General features: G+C 34.8%; 1 protein-coding gene across 1 annotated transcript in view; it reads right to left on the bottom strand.

Annotated features, from left to right (window-relative positions):
- BAI3 (brain-specific angiogenesis inhibitor 3) overlaps positions 1-15,334 on the bottom strand; it is a 1,099,520-nt gene that overhangs the window by 193,041 nt on the left and 891,145 nt on the right. Inside the window, exons 17-19 of the mRNA XM_006835746.1 lie at positions 9,261-9,387; positions 7,548-7,651; positions 2,842-2,944 (exon numbers count right to left, since the gene is read on the bottom strand). Coding sequence (XP_006835809.1) covers positions 2,842-2,944; positions 7,548-7,651; positions 9,261-9,387 — 334 coding nt within the window. The remainder of the gene's footprint in view (positions 1-2,841; positions 2,945-7,547; positions 7,652-9,260; positions 9,388-15,334) is intronic.

Raw genomic sequence — 15,334 nt, 5'->3', positions numbered from 1 at the left:
CTGACTCATAGTGACCCTATACAGGGTTTTCGAGAAGCAGTTGGTGGGTTTGAACTGCTGACCTTGTGGTTTGCAGTCCAGTGATGATCCTACAGTGTCACACCAGCTTTAGATCTATACTATCCAATACTGTATTGAGTATTTGAAACACAGTCCAAATCAATCTATGTTTTAAGCATAAAATATATATCAGATGTCAAAGATTTAATTTAAAAAAAAATATTGATGATGATATTTTTATAATGTCATCATGATATATTATGATATTATTTGTTGATGTTGCTAAATGCCATCTACTTGGTTCCAGCTCATAGTGACCCTTTGTAGGGTTTCTGGGGCTTTAAATCTATGCAGGAACAGAAAGCCTCATCTTTCTTCCATGTATTGACTGGTAAGTTTGAACCACAGAACTTATAGTTCACATTCCAGTGTTTATCTTATGGAGCCATCATGCTCCCATGATATTACTAATATCATATTAATAATTTTAATATTGATTATATGTTACAATGGTAACATTTTGGATATATCGAGTTTCTAAAATTAATCACACTTTTTGAAAAGTTTTTAAAATAAGGGTACTGGAAAATTTTAAATTACATATGGGGCTTGTATGATATTTCTACCAGACAGTACTGGTTTAGACCACTATAAATGTGTAGTAATAAAACTTGTGGAGAATTCTATATTCTATAATTGGCTCAGAACTTGTAAAAAATGTACCACACAGCATGAAATGATTTTAAAAGCATATTTCCTATGGAACATTATGCATTTTGCATCGTCTAAAGGGGAGAATTATTTAAAAGTGTTTGGCGTATAAAAAAAAAAAAAAATGACGAGAGGCTTTGGTGAAAAAAAAAAACCATGGGTTAAAGCTGACGAGGTTTGTTATATTTTGGTTCAAGGCTTCTTTTCTGGATGAAGATTTAAGGCTAATAAATTGTGAATAGACATTAATCAGGAAATGAGCATTTCTAAGAGATCTAAAATCAAGCCCAAGTGTGCTACCAGAAGGGGAAGGGTTACAGAAGCAATGTACAAAGTGCCTGGGACCTACAGTCTTGTCTTCTTTGTCCCACTTCCTTCCCTGTTACTTTCTCCCTGTTTTCTCCTTCCTTCCCAGCTCAGATCCATGTTTATCCCCATTTCTTCCTTCAATGATTATGGTATACTTTTCTGTCTCTTCTCCCACTCCAATTGGCATCTCCTTCACCTTTGGTCTTTTCTCCTATCTCCCTTAGTTTTCCCTTGTCTCATTTATTTCTTTTATAAAAACTTAAATGTTTATAACATGGTCTTGAGATACATTCTAATAGACTGAATGTTCTCTCATCTTCTCTCTTTAAAGAACAGAAAGAGCAAAAACAAAACACTAAAAATCTCAAATAAAGTACTATTTATTTATATAGAACTCTTTATTAGGTTGTTGTTTTGTTTTATCTTTAAAGGGTTAATGGCTCCTTCCAGCAATGCAGTTCAGGAATAAAACTTCTTTGGAATCAACTCAGGAGTTTCCTAGGCCCTAGGCTACAAACCGCAAGGTCAGCAGTTCGAAACTACCAGCTGTTCTGAGGAGAAAGACGAGGCTTTCTGCTCCCATAAAGATTTACAGCCTCAGAATCCCTGTACAGGGTCGCTATGGGTAGGAACTGACTCCATGGCACATAACCACCACCACCCTGACCCAGGAGCCCTGGTGTGGTGCTATAGGATAAGCGCTAAACTGCTAACTGCGAGATTGGCAGTTAAAACCCACCAGTTTCTCCTCGGAAACCTTATTCAGGGTCTCTATGACTTGGAACTAACTTGATGGCGCTTAAGAACAAACTGATCCAGAATCAGTTTCTGGTGCAAAGATCAACAATAACAGGAATGCAGACTATAGCAAAACAAACAGACAACCCATATACTTGAGACGGGTACATGATGTATGAAATCTCCAACATATTTAAGTAACTAATTGAAAAGTGCATTTGAGTTTTTAAAAAATAAAAATGTATGTATTTTATATGTCTAATTATTGACTTTAGTATTTGGAAAACCAAAACACAAAATGAAAAAACCAACAGACCTGAACTCATGTGGATTAACTGACAAATGATTTATCAAAGCAGTGTTTAAAAAATTCCTTTAAGGCTGGGGTAAGTTGATTCAAGATTGCTGTAAAGGGTTTCTTGGGATGTATTTCAGAGTAGTTTAGTAAAGCTAGTTGACAGTCATTTCCGAAAAAGACAAGGTTATTCAACTCAGGTCAATTAACAAAAATAGAACCTATACTTTGACACTCCACTAAAAGTGACTATGCAGTTACACTGTCATATTGGTTAAGTATCAAGATGCATTTTAGTAAATGAAAGAAATTTCAAAGACATAAACCCTTGAGTAGCTTTCACCTAAAACTCTCTCCAAGTACTGCTTACAGACCTTGTTTGGTGGGATTTTCAAGAGCAATGCTACTCTTGCAAGCAATTAATAGTTGCCTTTTAAGAATCAGCACTAGTAAATTAGACCAAAACACAGCCAATACTATTACATTTAGGATAATGAGTCAAAATTTGTGCATATGATGTCCCAAGACTTTCAACACAGAGCTTTCATGTAATATTGAACACATTTTTTACCTACTTAAAACAGCTGCTCAACCTCTAGGAAATTAAGCCAAGGATTATATTCATCCTGGACTGGAATAAACAATCCTTTTAATCAGAAACTAATAAAATTATTTTGCTTTTAAAACCAATTTGATCAGTTCTTCATTTTATCTATGATAAATATCTAGATAATCAATAGCCAATTAAAATATAAGCACATAAAGAGAATTAGAATTATCAGTCATACCTTATTATGTGTCTGAGTCTGTCCAACCAGTATGAGGATGTTTGATGAGATGATAGACAGGCAGAAGTTAATCAGAATTATGGACCGCTCAGAGCGTATGTACCTAGCCAGGGAAAAAGTGTGCAAATTTAAAATTACACAGAAAGATGAAGAATTCTGTTTTTCCAAGTTAGTGAAACTGATCTAGGGAAAAATTATTAAAACATACCCTCTAGAGAAGATAAAATACTAAAATAAGTATTGTTTTAGTGACTTAATAGGATAGTGGAAGTATGCTTTAGAATTACTTTTTCCTTAGACATTTGCATGGACAACATGATATATATGACAGATCTCAAGTTGCACATCTGTTTTCAGTACAATTTTTTTTTAGGAATTTTTTGGAAATATGCCACTTAGTATAATGTTACCTTATAATATACATATATGTGCACTTTATGCATGTCAAGTATTATATTCTATGTATACAGTTAAGTATTATCATATAATATATATACCCCTGGTGTGGCATTGTGGGTTAATGCGCTGGACTGCAAAGTCAGTTCGAACCGCAAGGTTGGCAGTTCAAGCTCACCAGTTGCTCCTTGGAAACCCTATACAGGGTTGCTATGGGTCAGAACCGACTCAGTGGCACTTAACAACAACAACATTATCTTTTAAATCAATGAATAGAAACTCAGAGAACACCACCAACAACAAAAACCAAAAATCAAAAGCCCACTCAGATTTAAAAATATCACCAGTGATTATTAGAAGAAAGGTGCCATCACATTCATGAAACCATACACATTTTTTTCTGCCAACCATTTCATGCATGCAAGTATTTTTATGTAGTTAGGACATTACGCTTTATACTTTTCTTTCCCTGAATATTGGGGACAAAAAGATTGGTATCTCTAAAAATTAGGCTGATCTATAAATAATTCGCCATGAGATTGAAAAATTACATGGCACTTGTCATGTTTTGCTTCTTTGAAAAAAGTGTTTATATACAGTCTGTTATGTAATTCTTAGGAGCACCAAGAATGTGAGCCCTGGAGAGAACAGCTCAGAATCAAATGTCCTACTAGCTGAAAGGGTAACAGCTATTTTGTTTTACTGTACTCTGTGGTAAATCTCTGAGTGACAGTAACAAAAAGACATGCTTGTCCTTGCTGTGTGTTTGAGCCTGCTCAGTTTGTATTAGATCACAGAATCACATTCCACAAACAGGTGTGGGCACTCCTGTACAGTGTTAGATGGGAGTGCCAAGAACTGGAGGCATTCAAAGTATATTTCTCTCTGTTTGAGGAATATTTAGGCAAAAGTCTCACATACCATCATATATTTCAAATGAGAAAGCAAACTAAAAACAAGAGCAAAAAAAGAAAACCAAACAAATAATAGATTTTATAATGTAAAAGACATTTTTTGAAATAAACCCCAATAGGACTAATCTAGGTTGAGTTTCAGCAAAAATGGCCTCAATTATTGCTTAACTGTGCCTCTGCATTATTGTTATTGTTTGTTAAGTGCTATGGAGTTGATTCCGACTCATGTTGTTGTTGTTGTTGTTGTTATGTGCTGCGGAGTCAGTTCCGACTCATAGTGACCCTGTACAGGGTTTCCGAGGCTGTAAATCTTTACAGGAGCAGAAAGCCTCATCTTTCTCCCGCGGAGCCCAATTCGTAACCACTGCACTACCAGAGCTCCTTGAAACCCTCTATAGGTTTTCCAAGGGGCAGCTGGTGGGTTTGAACTGCCAACCTTGTGGTTAGCAGTTCAGTGCTTATCCTACAGCACTACACCAGGTCTTCACATTATTAGAAGCTAAAAGTCTAGTAAACAACACACTGTAACACTAAAGGTATTATTGAATATTAAACTCTCTTTTTGTGTGTGGGATATAACAAAAAATTGAAAAGCTGCATAAAATTGATTTCAAATGTGATTTAAATGGCTTTCATGATGTCATAAGCACACAGACGGCTTTATTAATAGAGTTTCAGTGATATTATTTGCTCTGGAAAGAGGAAAATCATGGTGTTAAGACCCAGTATTGACCACCATGAGGCATCTTGAGCTGGTTCCATTTTCATCAATGTTAAGTGACACTGTTGCCTAAAAGATTGTTATGAAATGTCTCAACTTTAAAAAACTTTTAGGCCACATGGGATGTTTGCAACAAAATTTTTGAATACAGAAGTTCAGTACACTTCTTGAAAGGACATGCTGAACTCATTGATGTAACAATATAACTGCAGAACATAGCTGCAGATAGAGAATAACTTTGTGAATTGTTTCTAACAGTTGCATGGAACACCAACATACAAGAGCCCATTATATATAAAATAATTCTGATATGTTCATATTTTGCAAATCATTAAAAACATGAAAAGTTTTCAATTTCATAATTAGAAAAAAGTGATACTGTCTAAACTCATTATCATAAAGAAATGTTACAAGATAAATTAGGTGTTTATAAAATGCACTGAATTCTTCATGCTGCAAGATTCATTTAAAAACTCATGAATCTTGATACTTTTTTCAAGGTATTGATAATACTTCAATTCCTCTGTTTTATTAAACACACACATTTGAGCATTGTGAAAAGTAAACAATAAGTCTATGAGCACTAACTTTAAGGAACTCAGATTTATGCTGTTTCTTGAGACTTTAGTTTATATTTCTCAATTTCATGTCATCTTTTAAAGATTTTTTTGAGGGTTACTGGTTATTCCCAGAAAACTATTGTAGTAGATGATTACCTTGAATATTTAAAAAAAAAAAAATTGTATTGTGGACTAGTTAGTCTTGTATTTCTTTGATAAATTTTATCCACCAATTATATTTGTAGTGTTTGTTGTATGGTTAGCCATACATATTCAAGGATAAGATAAAGGTGGAATAGATGGTGCTGGAACCCTACATGCCACGAAATGGAGTGCTGTTATAGATACTTCAGTGAGAATACTTCATGGTGCTAATGTGATTATCTAATATTCTGAATCGTAAATACTGCCTCATTTTCCAGAAAGTGTTGTTCAAGCAATGTGGAAGGAAAAGACTTTGCTCATCATGTTCTTACTTTATAGGACAATGCCTACTTCACTTTGTCTTGAACCTACTGCCTATATAATGACATTCCTATATTAATAAAGCATTACTTTCTTTTTCTAGGAGGGAAATTTCATCAAATTGTCCCAATTTGTCAATGTTTCCCTATCAGGTAATTCTCAAACAAGAAGTTGTTGTTGTTAAGTGCCGCCAAGTTGGTTCCGACTCATAGCAACCCATATAGGGTTTTTGAGGAGCAGTTGGTGAGCTTGAACTGCCCAGTTTACAGTTCAAACCATCCTTGCAGTCCAGTGCATTAACCTACAGCTCCACACCAGGACACAAAACAAGAAGGGAGAACCTCTACTATACCTGTACCAGGGGGCCAAGAATGTATATGTATTTTGCTTTGAGATGAAGCATGAAAATTATGATCTTTGATCATTTAAATATGCTTTGACAATTTTTATTCTCAAAAGAGTGAATTAATACAATGAAAAATAATGATTTAGGAAAAAGGGTCAAAATAAATAGTCTTGCCTTATTAAATTATAATTAATTTCAACTGACTTGTTTTTTAATCTTAATTTTTATTTACCAAGACTTGCAGAATCCTGAGGCAGAAATAGCATTAACTTTTGATATTTTAAATATTGAAAATATTCAGCAAGTGATAAATAATTATCTATCTCCTAACACAGTAACTATGGAGTACTGGTGTGTCACTACAGGATAAGCACTTGACCTCAAGGTGGGTTTGAATCACAAAGTTGGTGGTTCAAATTCACCAGTAGCTCCTCAGAAATCCTAGACAGGGTCTCTATGAGTTGGAACCAACTCTATGGCACTTTACAACAACAACTTAACTGTGTTTTAAAAGCATTTTTTGTCATCTAATGGATATAAATTGTTTAATATGTAAAGCTCTAAGAATCCATTAGGAGATTTGATAAAATGTTTATGTCCTGGTTATCAGTACATGAATCTCACAGAGAATTCTTATTAATAGAAAACAACAAATCTTACAGAAATGTTATTTTTTAATAGCAACAGATATAATTTAAAATATTGAAGTACAAAAATTTTTCTACTCTTTTTCCTTGTTTATGTATTTTTTTCTGACTTAGTTTAATAAGTGAAAATTTGATTTATTGGAGACACTCAATAAAGAGACTTTTCCTAAAGCAAAGTGTTATTATATTGATGCTTTAATCTTACCAAAGGTTTCATTCACTGCCAAAGGCATATTGAAACCTTGTGTTCAAAACTTGAGAATTTGGAGACCATATTTCTATGATGGATAAATTAAGTACATATACTAATTAAACTCCCAGGCTAAATAGCAATTGGGTTAAGTGGAATTCACATGTAGACCTAAAAATGGGGTAGAAGAGTATTATGTGTGGTGGTAAACAACTTGTTGAAAGCTAGCAACATTTGAGAAGAAAAGTGTGTGTGTGCTCTTTTCTCACCACAGGCAACTATATATAGAAAAACACAGGTAAAAACGGCTTATTTATTACAGCTCAATCAAAACAATTACAATTGTTGTAAAAAATGCAGCTTTCAGGAAATTAAGACGACAGGAAACATATCATGGTTGTTATATTCCCTAATTTAACTCTAAACAACTGAACATTCTATTTCAAGTGTATCAATTGATTACATACCTCCATAATGCTGCATAGACAACTGCTAGGGTGATCAAGGCCAAGCAAGAAAGGCCACTGCCTACTATTAGGGTGACTGAAGGTGTACCAGAGGATTCCATGATCTGTAATTGAACAAAACAAAACAAAAAGGGGAAAAATGATAAATTAAAATGAAAATTTGCAACTCAACAAAATGAGTATCATTCAAAAATAGCCATTAAAGTTATGTTAGTTACAAGATAATTGGTCATGGAACCACTTAGCTCCCATAATCCCTGCTACTAAAATGAGTAAGTTTAGCTTTCCCCTCTCTCCCACTGTGAAGTAATAAAGGCCTTAGAGTTGTAGATATTTGATTATGACATATTATCTATTTACTATTTTCTAAAATAAAGAACAAAAATTATAACTTGGTCAACATTAACATGTTAAATTGTTTTCTAGCTGAAATTTGAAGTGGCATTAATTTTTTTTCAAGTAGCTAGAGTCCAGTTATTTTATGATTTTGTTGTTGTTGTTTTTAAAATTCCTCTCAGTCCTCCCATTTACAGATCTTTATGTATCCCTATCTGGTACATGGATATTGTAAAATTTTCAAACTTTTTGAGCTTTGACAACTTTGTTTTAAGTAAGTATTCTCTCATTTAATTTTGCTTGCTTGGCCTCTAAAAGGATACAGAAGAACGTCAAATTTCAGATGAAAGACCTTAGAATATATTACATGATTTTTACACCAACAAAATATTTAGAAATAATTTTCAGAATACCAGTATCAGTCCCAAATAAATGACCTTGAAAAACAAACTTTATATCTTTTAAAAATATATAAACATCATAAGCATTAACATATCTGAGAGGTTTCTTTCCTTAGATACTAACAAGCCAGTAACTAATGAAATCTGCTATTTTTCTTATCTTTAATTTTGGAAGTTTGAAGAAATACAGTCTGAGGTTAGGTTCTAAAATCTTAGATATGCACATACAATTACACTAGATTATTTTTTATTGTCAGAATAAGTGAAAAGAGTTATGCATATTTAGGCCAAATTCAGACAGAAAGTCACAGTTATCTGAATAATTATTTTTCAGTATTTCAATTTTTGAAATAATTTCTCAAAATGCACTTGATAATTATATTATGTTTCTTTTAGAGAGTTCTACATAGCTTTTTATTCTTTTAAAAACTATTTTAACAAACCTGCACTTTTAAGGAATGATTTTACAGTTTCTTACAAACCATGCTTTCATGAAAACTTCATTTGAAATAAAACACATACAGATATATCCAAGGACATCCCCAGGAACCTGAACTAGAAATATACAATGCAGATATCCAATGTGTTTGCTACAGTGTCTGGGGTCTTCATTCTACTACCAGTGTTATTTTCACAAATTCCCCAGGACAGCTTTTCAGTTTAAAAATAAAGGTTAAGTGGGTAATTATTTTTATTTGAAAGTTTGTAACATATTAGAAATATGATTGGAGAACATCCCCAGAAACTATAATGCAGAGATTTCAAGTTAGAAAACACAAAATTGAGTATAAATTAGTTATTATCACACCAACTAGAATTCATTTCACCAAGCAACTGTAGCTAAGGAAGAGACGAGCACAATTTTGCCACCCTGCAACATTTTCATTTCCCCATTTAAAATGCAGTTCCCTGGAGAAACACTCTCCACAATGTCCCTGCCTTTGCATTAAACCCGTGTTTTCCCTTTGTTACTTACTATTTCTCTAGGTTGCTGAGCCAAAATGGCGAAGGTAGAGAGACGATCACATAAGCATTTCGTATGGGATGCATCGGTAAGCACAGTTTTACATCCCTGGGTGGACCACGTTCCCAAAGACTCGTTCCTGCAAAGGTGGGGGAGATCGGGATAAATATGCCTGATGGCTAAATCCGTAAAGAAGAAAATGCAGTTTAATTGAAAGAATCGTCTACTGTAATTCCCGTACAGGGAAAAAAAAAAAATTCTACTTGTTGTTGAACAGGATGTAATTTAGATGCATCTTCAGTAATGCAAAGCCAGAGTGAGAAAAAGCAAGCAGGCGGCGGTGCGGCGTGCAGAGAACTGTCCAGCGCCAACGGTGCTGAAACCGGGACTAGCTCTGTCCAGCCTTCTGAGAGGAACGGCGGCGGCGGTAGCACGAGCAGCTGCCAAAGCGCTGGCAGCCACTTCCTATGCTCATCGGATCGTTTCAAACACTCAGGGTGTAAAGAGGCTTTTCATATTTTCATAGCAGCTCTGATTCCCGTCCCGTATTTTGGATGGTGAATTCTGGCTTTTAAAATGCGGATTTCTTTTGAAAAGGTTACATTGCTTGGGCTGGGTGATAGGAGGATCTTCTTCACTGCTGGTTAAGGATTCTCTCTCTCTCTCCCCCCCCCCCCCCCCCCCCCCCCCCCCCCCCCCCCCCCCCCCCCCCCCCCCCCCCCCCCCCCCCCCCCCCCCCCTTAGAATTAGCTGCTGTGAAATTTTCACCCTGGAAACGGGAAGCAGCAGCAGCGGCATCAGCTGGTTCTGACTCTCATTGCCTTTGCTTGGTTTCCAGGGAAGGGGTGGGTTTCAAACTCCAGCTTCACAATCCACACTTTACTCAGTTCAACTCGCCTTGAAACCCTTGACATTTCTTTCCCTCACCCCTCTCTTTGCCCCAGGACAGAATCATTACACTAATACCAAGTGGACTAGAACATTTGGAAGAATAATCCCACCCCAAAGTCCAGTAGGCGGAGGGAAAAGAGGCCCTGGTTCAATTTTCTACTTGGTTTAGCTATTCAAAATGCTAAAACATATGGTTTATTTCCCACTCCAGCAGAACAATAAAAATGGAATCAACCTACGGTTTCTTAGTAGGGGGGCAAGTGGGGGAAAACCCTTACACCCTCAGCTGAGCTACTCTACAGGAAAAGGAAGAAAAAATAATAATAATAAAGCTTTACAGTTTAACCAATCAGTTTAATTATCATTACACGTGTTATAAACTGCACCAATTGTCACCTGCCTTTCCCCAGGCACAGAAACTCTACAGCTAGCAAACTTGTGTGTATGTGTGTTTAAATAACCAACTTACTATCAGTACTAAAAGTGACTCCAAAACTTGAAGAGAAAAATACAGTTTGATGCTAATTCTGATATGGTACTTTTGATTTCACCTCCTCCATCTTTGAATGCCTAAAGCTATTGGGTAAAATATGCATGCAGTCTATTTCTGAGAGTTTCCAGTGAGGGTGGCTTCTCTGTGACAGTTGGACTTCCAAGTTGAGCTCAGCATATAATTCACACTATCATTTTAGGTTTCTAGAAGCAACATCTCATAATATTCATGATCCAATATCTTTAATATTTATGATTCAGTATCCTCTTAATTATAACTTATTCTAAGAAACAATACAATGTATTTGGGGAGTTGTTGTTATGTGCCATGGAGTCGGTTCCTACTCACAGCGACCCCGTATAGGGTTTCCAAGGCTGTAAATCTTTACGGGAGCAAAAAGCCTCATCTTTCTCCTGTGGAACAGCTGGTAGTTTCGAACTGCTGACCTTGCAGTTCGCAGCCTGATTCGTAACCACTACTCTACTAGAGAGCCACATAAAAATTACATTGAAGTTCACCAAATACTTACAAATATTAGTCATGTTGAAATTTGAGAGGTCGATTTTCTTTCCCATGCTTTCATGTGGCAAAGCCAATTTCTCCAAAAAGTAAATTGGTTATACTTTCCACTACAACATCAATAAATCTAATTCTACCTAGCCATAGTAGCACATCAATTTATTTCATTAGTTGTCTGTCTCTTATCTCCTATAAAAAACTGTTAAGGCCAAATGAAAAACATTTATCTCAGCTGATTAAAGTTTAAAGAAAAGATAGACTTCAGAGAATCTGACATGTTTTAAAACACAGCATCTGCATTATTCTTTTTGATGGCAGCTCTACTTTAATGCAGTATTTGTGCTTTCAAGATGAAGTCTACTACTTACACTTGTAATATTATGCAGCTATTGGCAATAAACCAATCCAATGGTCTGGCAATGGCTTAAATAAGACTTCATATGATACAGGGTTTAAGTCCTGGTATGGCAGTCTAGGATAAGCACTGGACAGCTAAACATAAGGTTGGAGGTTCGAATCCACCAGCCAATCCTCAGAGACTCTATATAAGATTGCTGAATTGGAATCAACTTGATTACATGTAACAACAACATGAGATAAAGTTGTATATTTATATCCACGTAACAAAAGTTTATTTACTGAATGGAAGGAATATTATCACTAAATTTTGATTAAGTGTCAGCTAGAAAGTCTATGTTCAATTCAATAATGTTGTTAGACTCTGAAAATCATATAAATTTTATATGACTTCCTTAGAAAAGTAGGTCAATTTACCTTACTTTATACAGTGATTGCTTTGCTGACCTTGCCCAGCCCCAGGCAGAACTGTGAAATAAGTGGCACTGTTCTCTAACTCTACCCTTTGGTTCATATTTTAGTCCTGAACTGCCCAGGTACAAAAAATACTTCTCATCTTCTCAATGAGCTCCTTCTCATGTGTGTCTTTCTGAGGACACATAACTCTGTCGGTCACTTTCTTTGGAGATTTTCTCCCTTCATTGACTTTATCTGATTAAGCTAATGCATGTGTAATTATGTATGGCTTTATGTGCTCTTCCTAGTTTGAAAGAAGATATATAACATAAATGAATGGGTCTGATAGAAGACCAGCAGGAGAATATGCAGCAGCTGTGTAGAACAGTAGATTTTTGAGGTCTGGGGGGAAATACCAACTACTGCATTTAATAATTTCCAAGAGTTGAGAAAGAAGCAATGTGATATCACCCTTATGTTAAATCTTCTATTGTTTCATGATATTTTCAAATCATATAAAACTCTGATAAGTTGGTTTTTTATTAATTACAAGCATACATATCATTACTATTGTTACTATTGCAGCTCCTCTATTATGTATTGCCTTTATTTCAAACCTTTCACGGTTTATTCCTATTCTACGAAATTCTTTGAAAGTATGGCACAGTAAACTTTCACTCAATCCAAAATAAAAACATTTAATTAAAAAAATAATAATAATAAAAGAAAGTATGGCACATTTTCAGGGAGATCTTGTAAAGCAAACTGATACGTTGTAGAGCTAATGTGAAGCAAAATAGCTTCCTAAACTGTACAGAACAAGATTTTTAAACATGTGGACCATTCTAGCAGTCACATTATTCTTCCAATGCCATTAACTTTGCATGTGATAATAAATGGTATTTCTGTGAATTGTACTTAGACATAATTTGTCATTAAAAGGACAACCAGATACAGTGAAATATGTATGATTATTATAGATATTATAAGAATAACAAAATGACGATGTTAGAATCAAACACTGAATGATGGTACAGACATATATATTATACCGGAAATTGCATATTTCTTTTCCATAGTGTCTTTTATGAGCATCAAGTCATTTTTAAGATAGTTTTCAAAAATAACTAGGCCTACAGAAATTCCATACAACAGCACATTCTTTGTTGGCTACACCTACATGCACCCATGTTAGCTGTTAGCTGTCATCTGTACTTCTTCTCCTTCTCTCTATTATTAGGCTAGCTAAAAGAAGGAAAGAGTCTGTCTGTCCCAAGTATTCTAAAGTATATACTTCCAAATACAGAATTATGTAAAATGTAAGATGCAAAACCTGTTAATTCTCCGATTAATATTTATTTGAAGCTTTCCTCCAGTTTCCTAGAAGGCTATACTGTTCTGTTTTGGTTCAGTTCTGGACTTAGTTGTACCTTTAATGAATATAACATACCACTATATTCTCTAACATTTAAAATTAAAGGAAGCAGTGTCAGTTCAGTAAAGTGAGAAATTGTTCAGTAAAAATATGATAGCAACACTTTATAGTGATGTATCTCAGAACTGTTGTTTTTTTAAATCGTATTTTTATCTTTGAAATGCAAACACATATATAGATACCCCACTTGAATCCATCTTTTAAAAAACTACTCTGCTTCATAATATATCATGTGCAAATTGTATATTATGATTAAGTTATACATTTTAGAAGGCTTATTAATATTTAGGAAATTAACCATTTATTCAAGCTCATAGTAGGCATAATAGCAATTTTTTAACCATTTTACATACTTTTTTAGCACACTTTGCTTACATTGTATGAACACTGAAAGACAGTACTTGTTTCTTAGACATAATCATGTCTAAGAATTGTTGTTGTTAAGTGCCATTGAGTTTGTTCTGACTCATAGCAACCCTGTATAGAGTTTCAGAAAAGGAACCTTGTTGTTCAAACCAACTTGCAGTCCAGTGCTTTATCATACAGCACAACACCAGGACTCAAGTGAATCTATATTATTTTGTTTAAATTTATATGCCACATCCAAATGAATGGCATGCATTTGGCTCTTTTTATAACTTTAGACTACAGATGAGAAAATGTTCTGAATTTTGTGTAAAACCAGTCTTTGGTGGTGATTTCTAGTTTCCAGGAGCATTGCAAATACTGAGAAAATTGTTATTTCTAGTAACTATGTCAAGCACTGTGAATCATAAAACTAGAAATTTTTTCTAAAAGTAACCTTAGACATCACCTTGACCATAGGTTTCACAAAGTTTGTTGTGAATTCATAATTCACAAAGTTTGTTGTGAATTAGGATTATCTGGAGAGCTTTTAAACAAATTGAATTGTGGGTCGGGCCCTGGGGCTTAGTGCTTCTCTAAATTCTCACTAGGTGAGTCAAGTGTACAGTCAATGTGGAGCAACACAGATCTACACCAAACACTTAGTGTTATAGATGAGAAAACTGAAGTGCATCACAACTTACCATGCAAAAGAACTTCCAAGCAGAACAAGCAAACATGAGAACTAAGAAGAAACCAACAAGAAATAGCACAAAACCCACAAACTCAGCACAAGAAGGCATGCAGAACAAATCAACAAACAGCACTACCAAAAAATTAATATAATGGCAGCAATTAATTCATACCTATTGATAATTACATTGCATGTCAATGGATTGACAATGAAGAGATAGAGAGTAGCAGAATGGATAAGAAAACAAGACCCTTCAATAAGCTGCCTACAAGAGACACACCTCACACACAAAGACAAAAATAGACTAAGAGTTAAAGGATGGAAAAACATATACCAAGCTAACTGCAACACTAAACAAGCAGGAATGGCAATTCTAATCTCTGATAAAGTAAACTTTAAGACAAAAACCAGCATAAGAGATAAAAAAGGACACTATCTCATGATCAAAGGATCAGTTGACCAAGACAACATAGCGATAATAAATATCTACGCTCCCAATGAAAAAGTACCAAGATGTATAAAGCAAACCTTACTAGAATTGAAGAAAGAAATAGATAAATCTACAATTATAGTGGGAGATTTTAATACACCACTTTTGAAAAAGGACTGAACAACCAGAAAGAAAAACAACAAAGTTACAGAGGAACTAAATAGCACAATCAACCAACTTGACCTCATAGATGTGTACAGAGCATTCAACCCAACAACAACACAATACACTTTCTGCTGCAGTGCACAAGGAATATTTTCCAGAATTGACCATGTGTTAGGTCATAAAGCAAGCCACCATAAATTTACAATCATCAAAACACTACAGAGCATCTTTTCAGACCATAATGCTACAAAAATAGAAATCAGCAATGAGAAGAATAAGGAAATAAGGTTGAATACATGAAAGCCGAAAAGCTGAAAAGTGACTGGGTAAAAGAAGAAATTAAATGTGAATTCACAAAGTT

This window comes from Chrysochloris asiatica, unplaced genomic scaffold (assembly GCF_000296735.1).
Source record: "Chrysochloris asiatica unplaced genomic scaffold, ChrAsi1.0 scaffold00019, whole genome shotgun sequence".
In the NCBI taxonomy this organism is placed as follows: Eukaryota; Metazoa; Chordata; class Mammalia; order Afrosoricida; family Chrysochloridae; genus Chrysochloris; species Chrysochloris asiatica.
The sequence above is the reverse complement of the archived record's forward strand: the minus strand, read 5'-3'. Positions and strand labels throughout refer to the sequence as shown.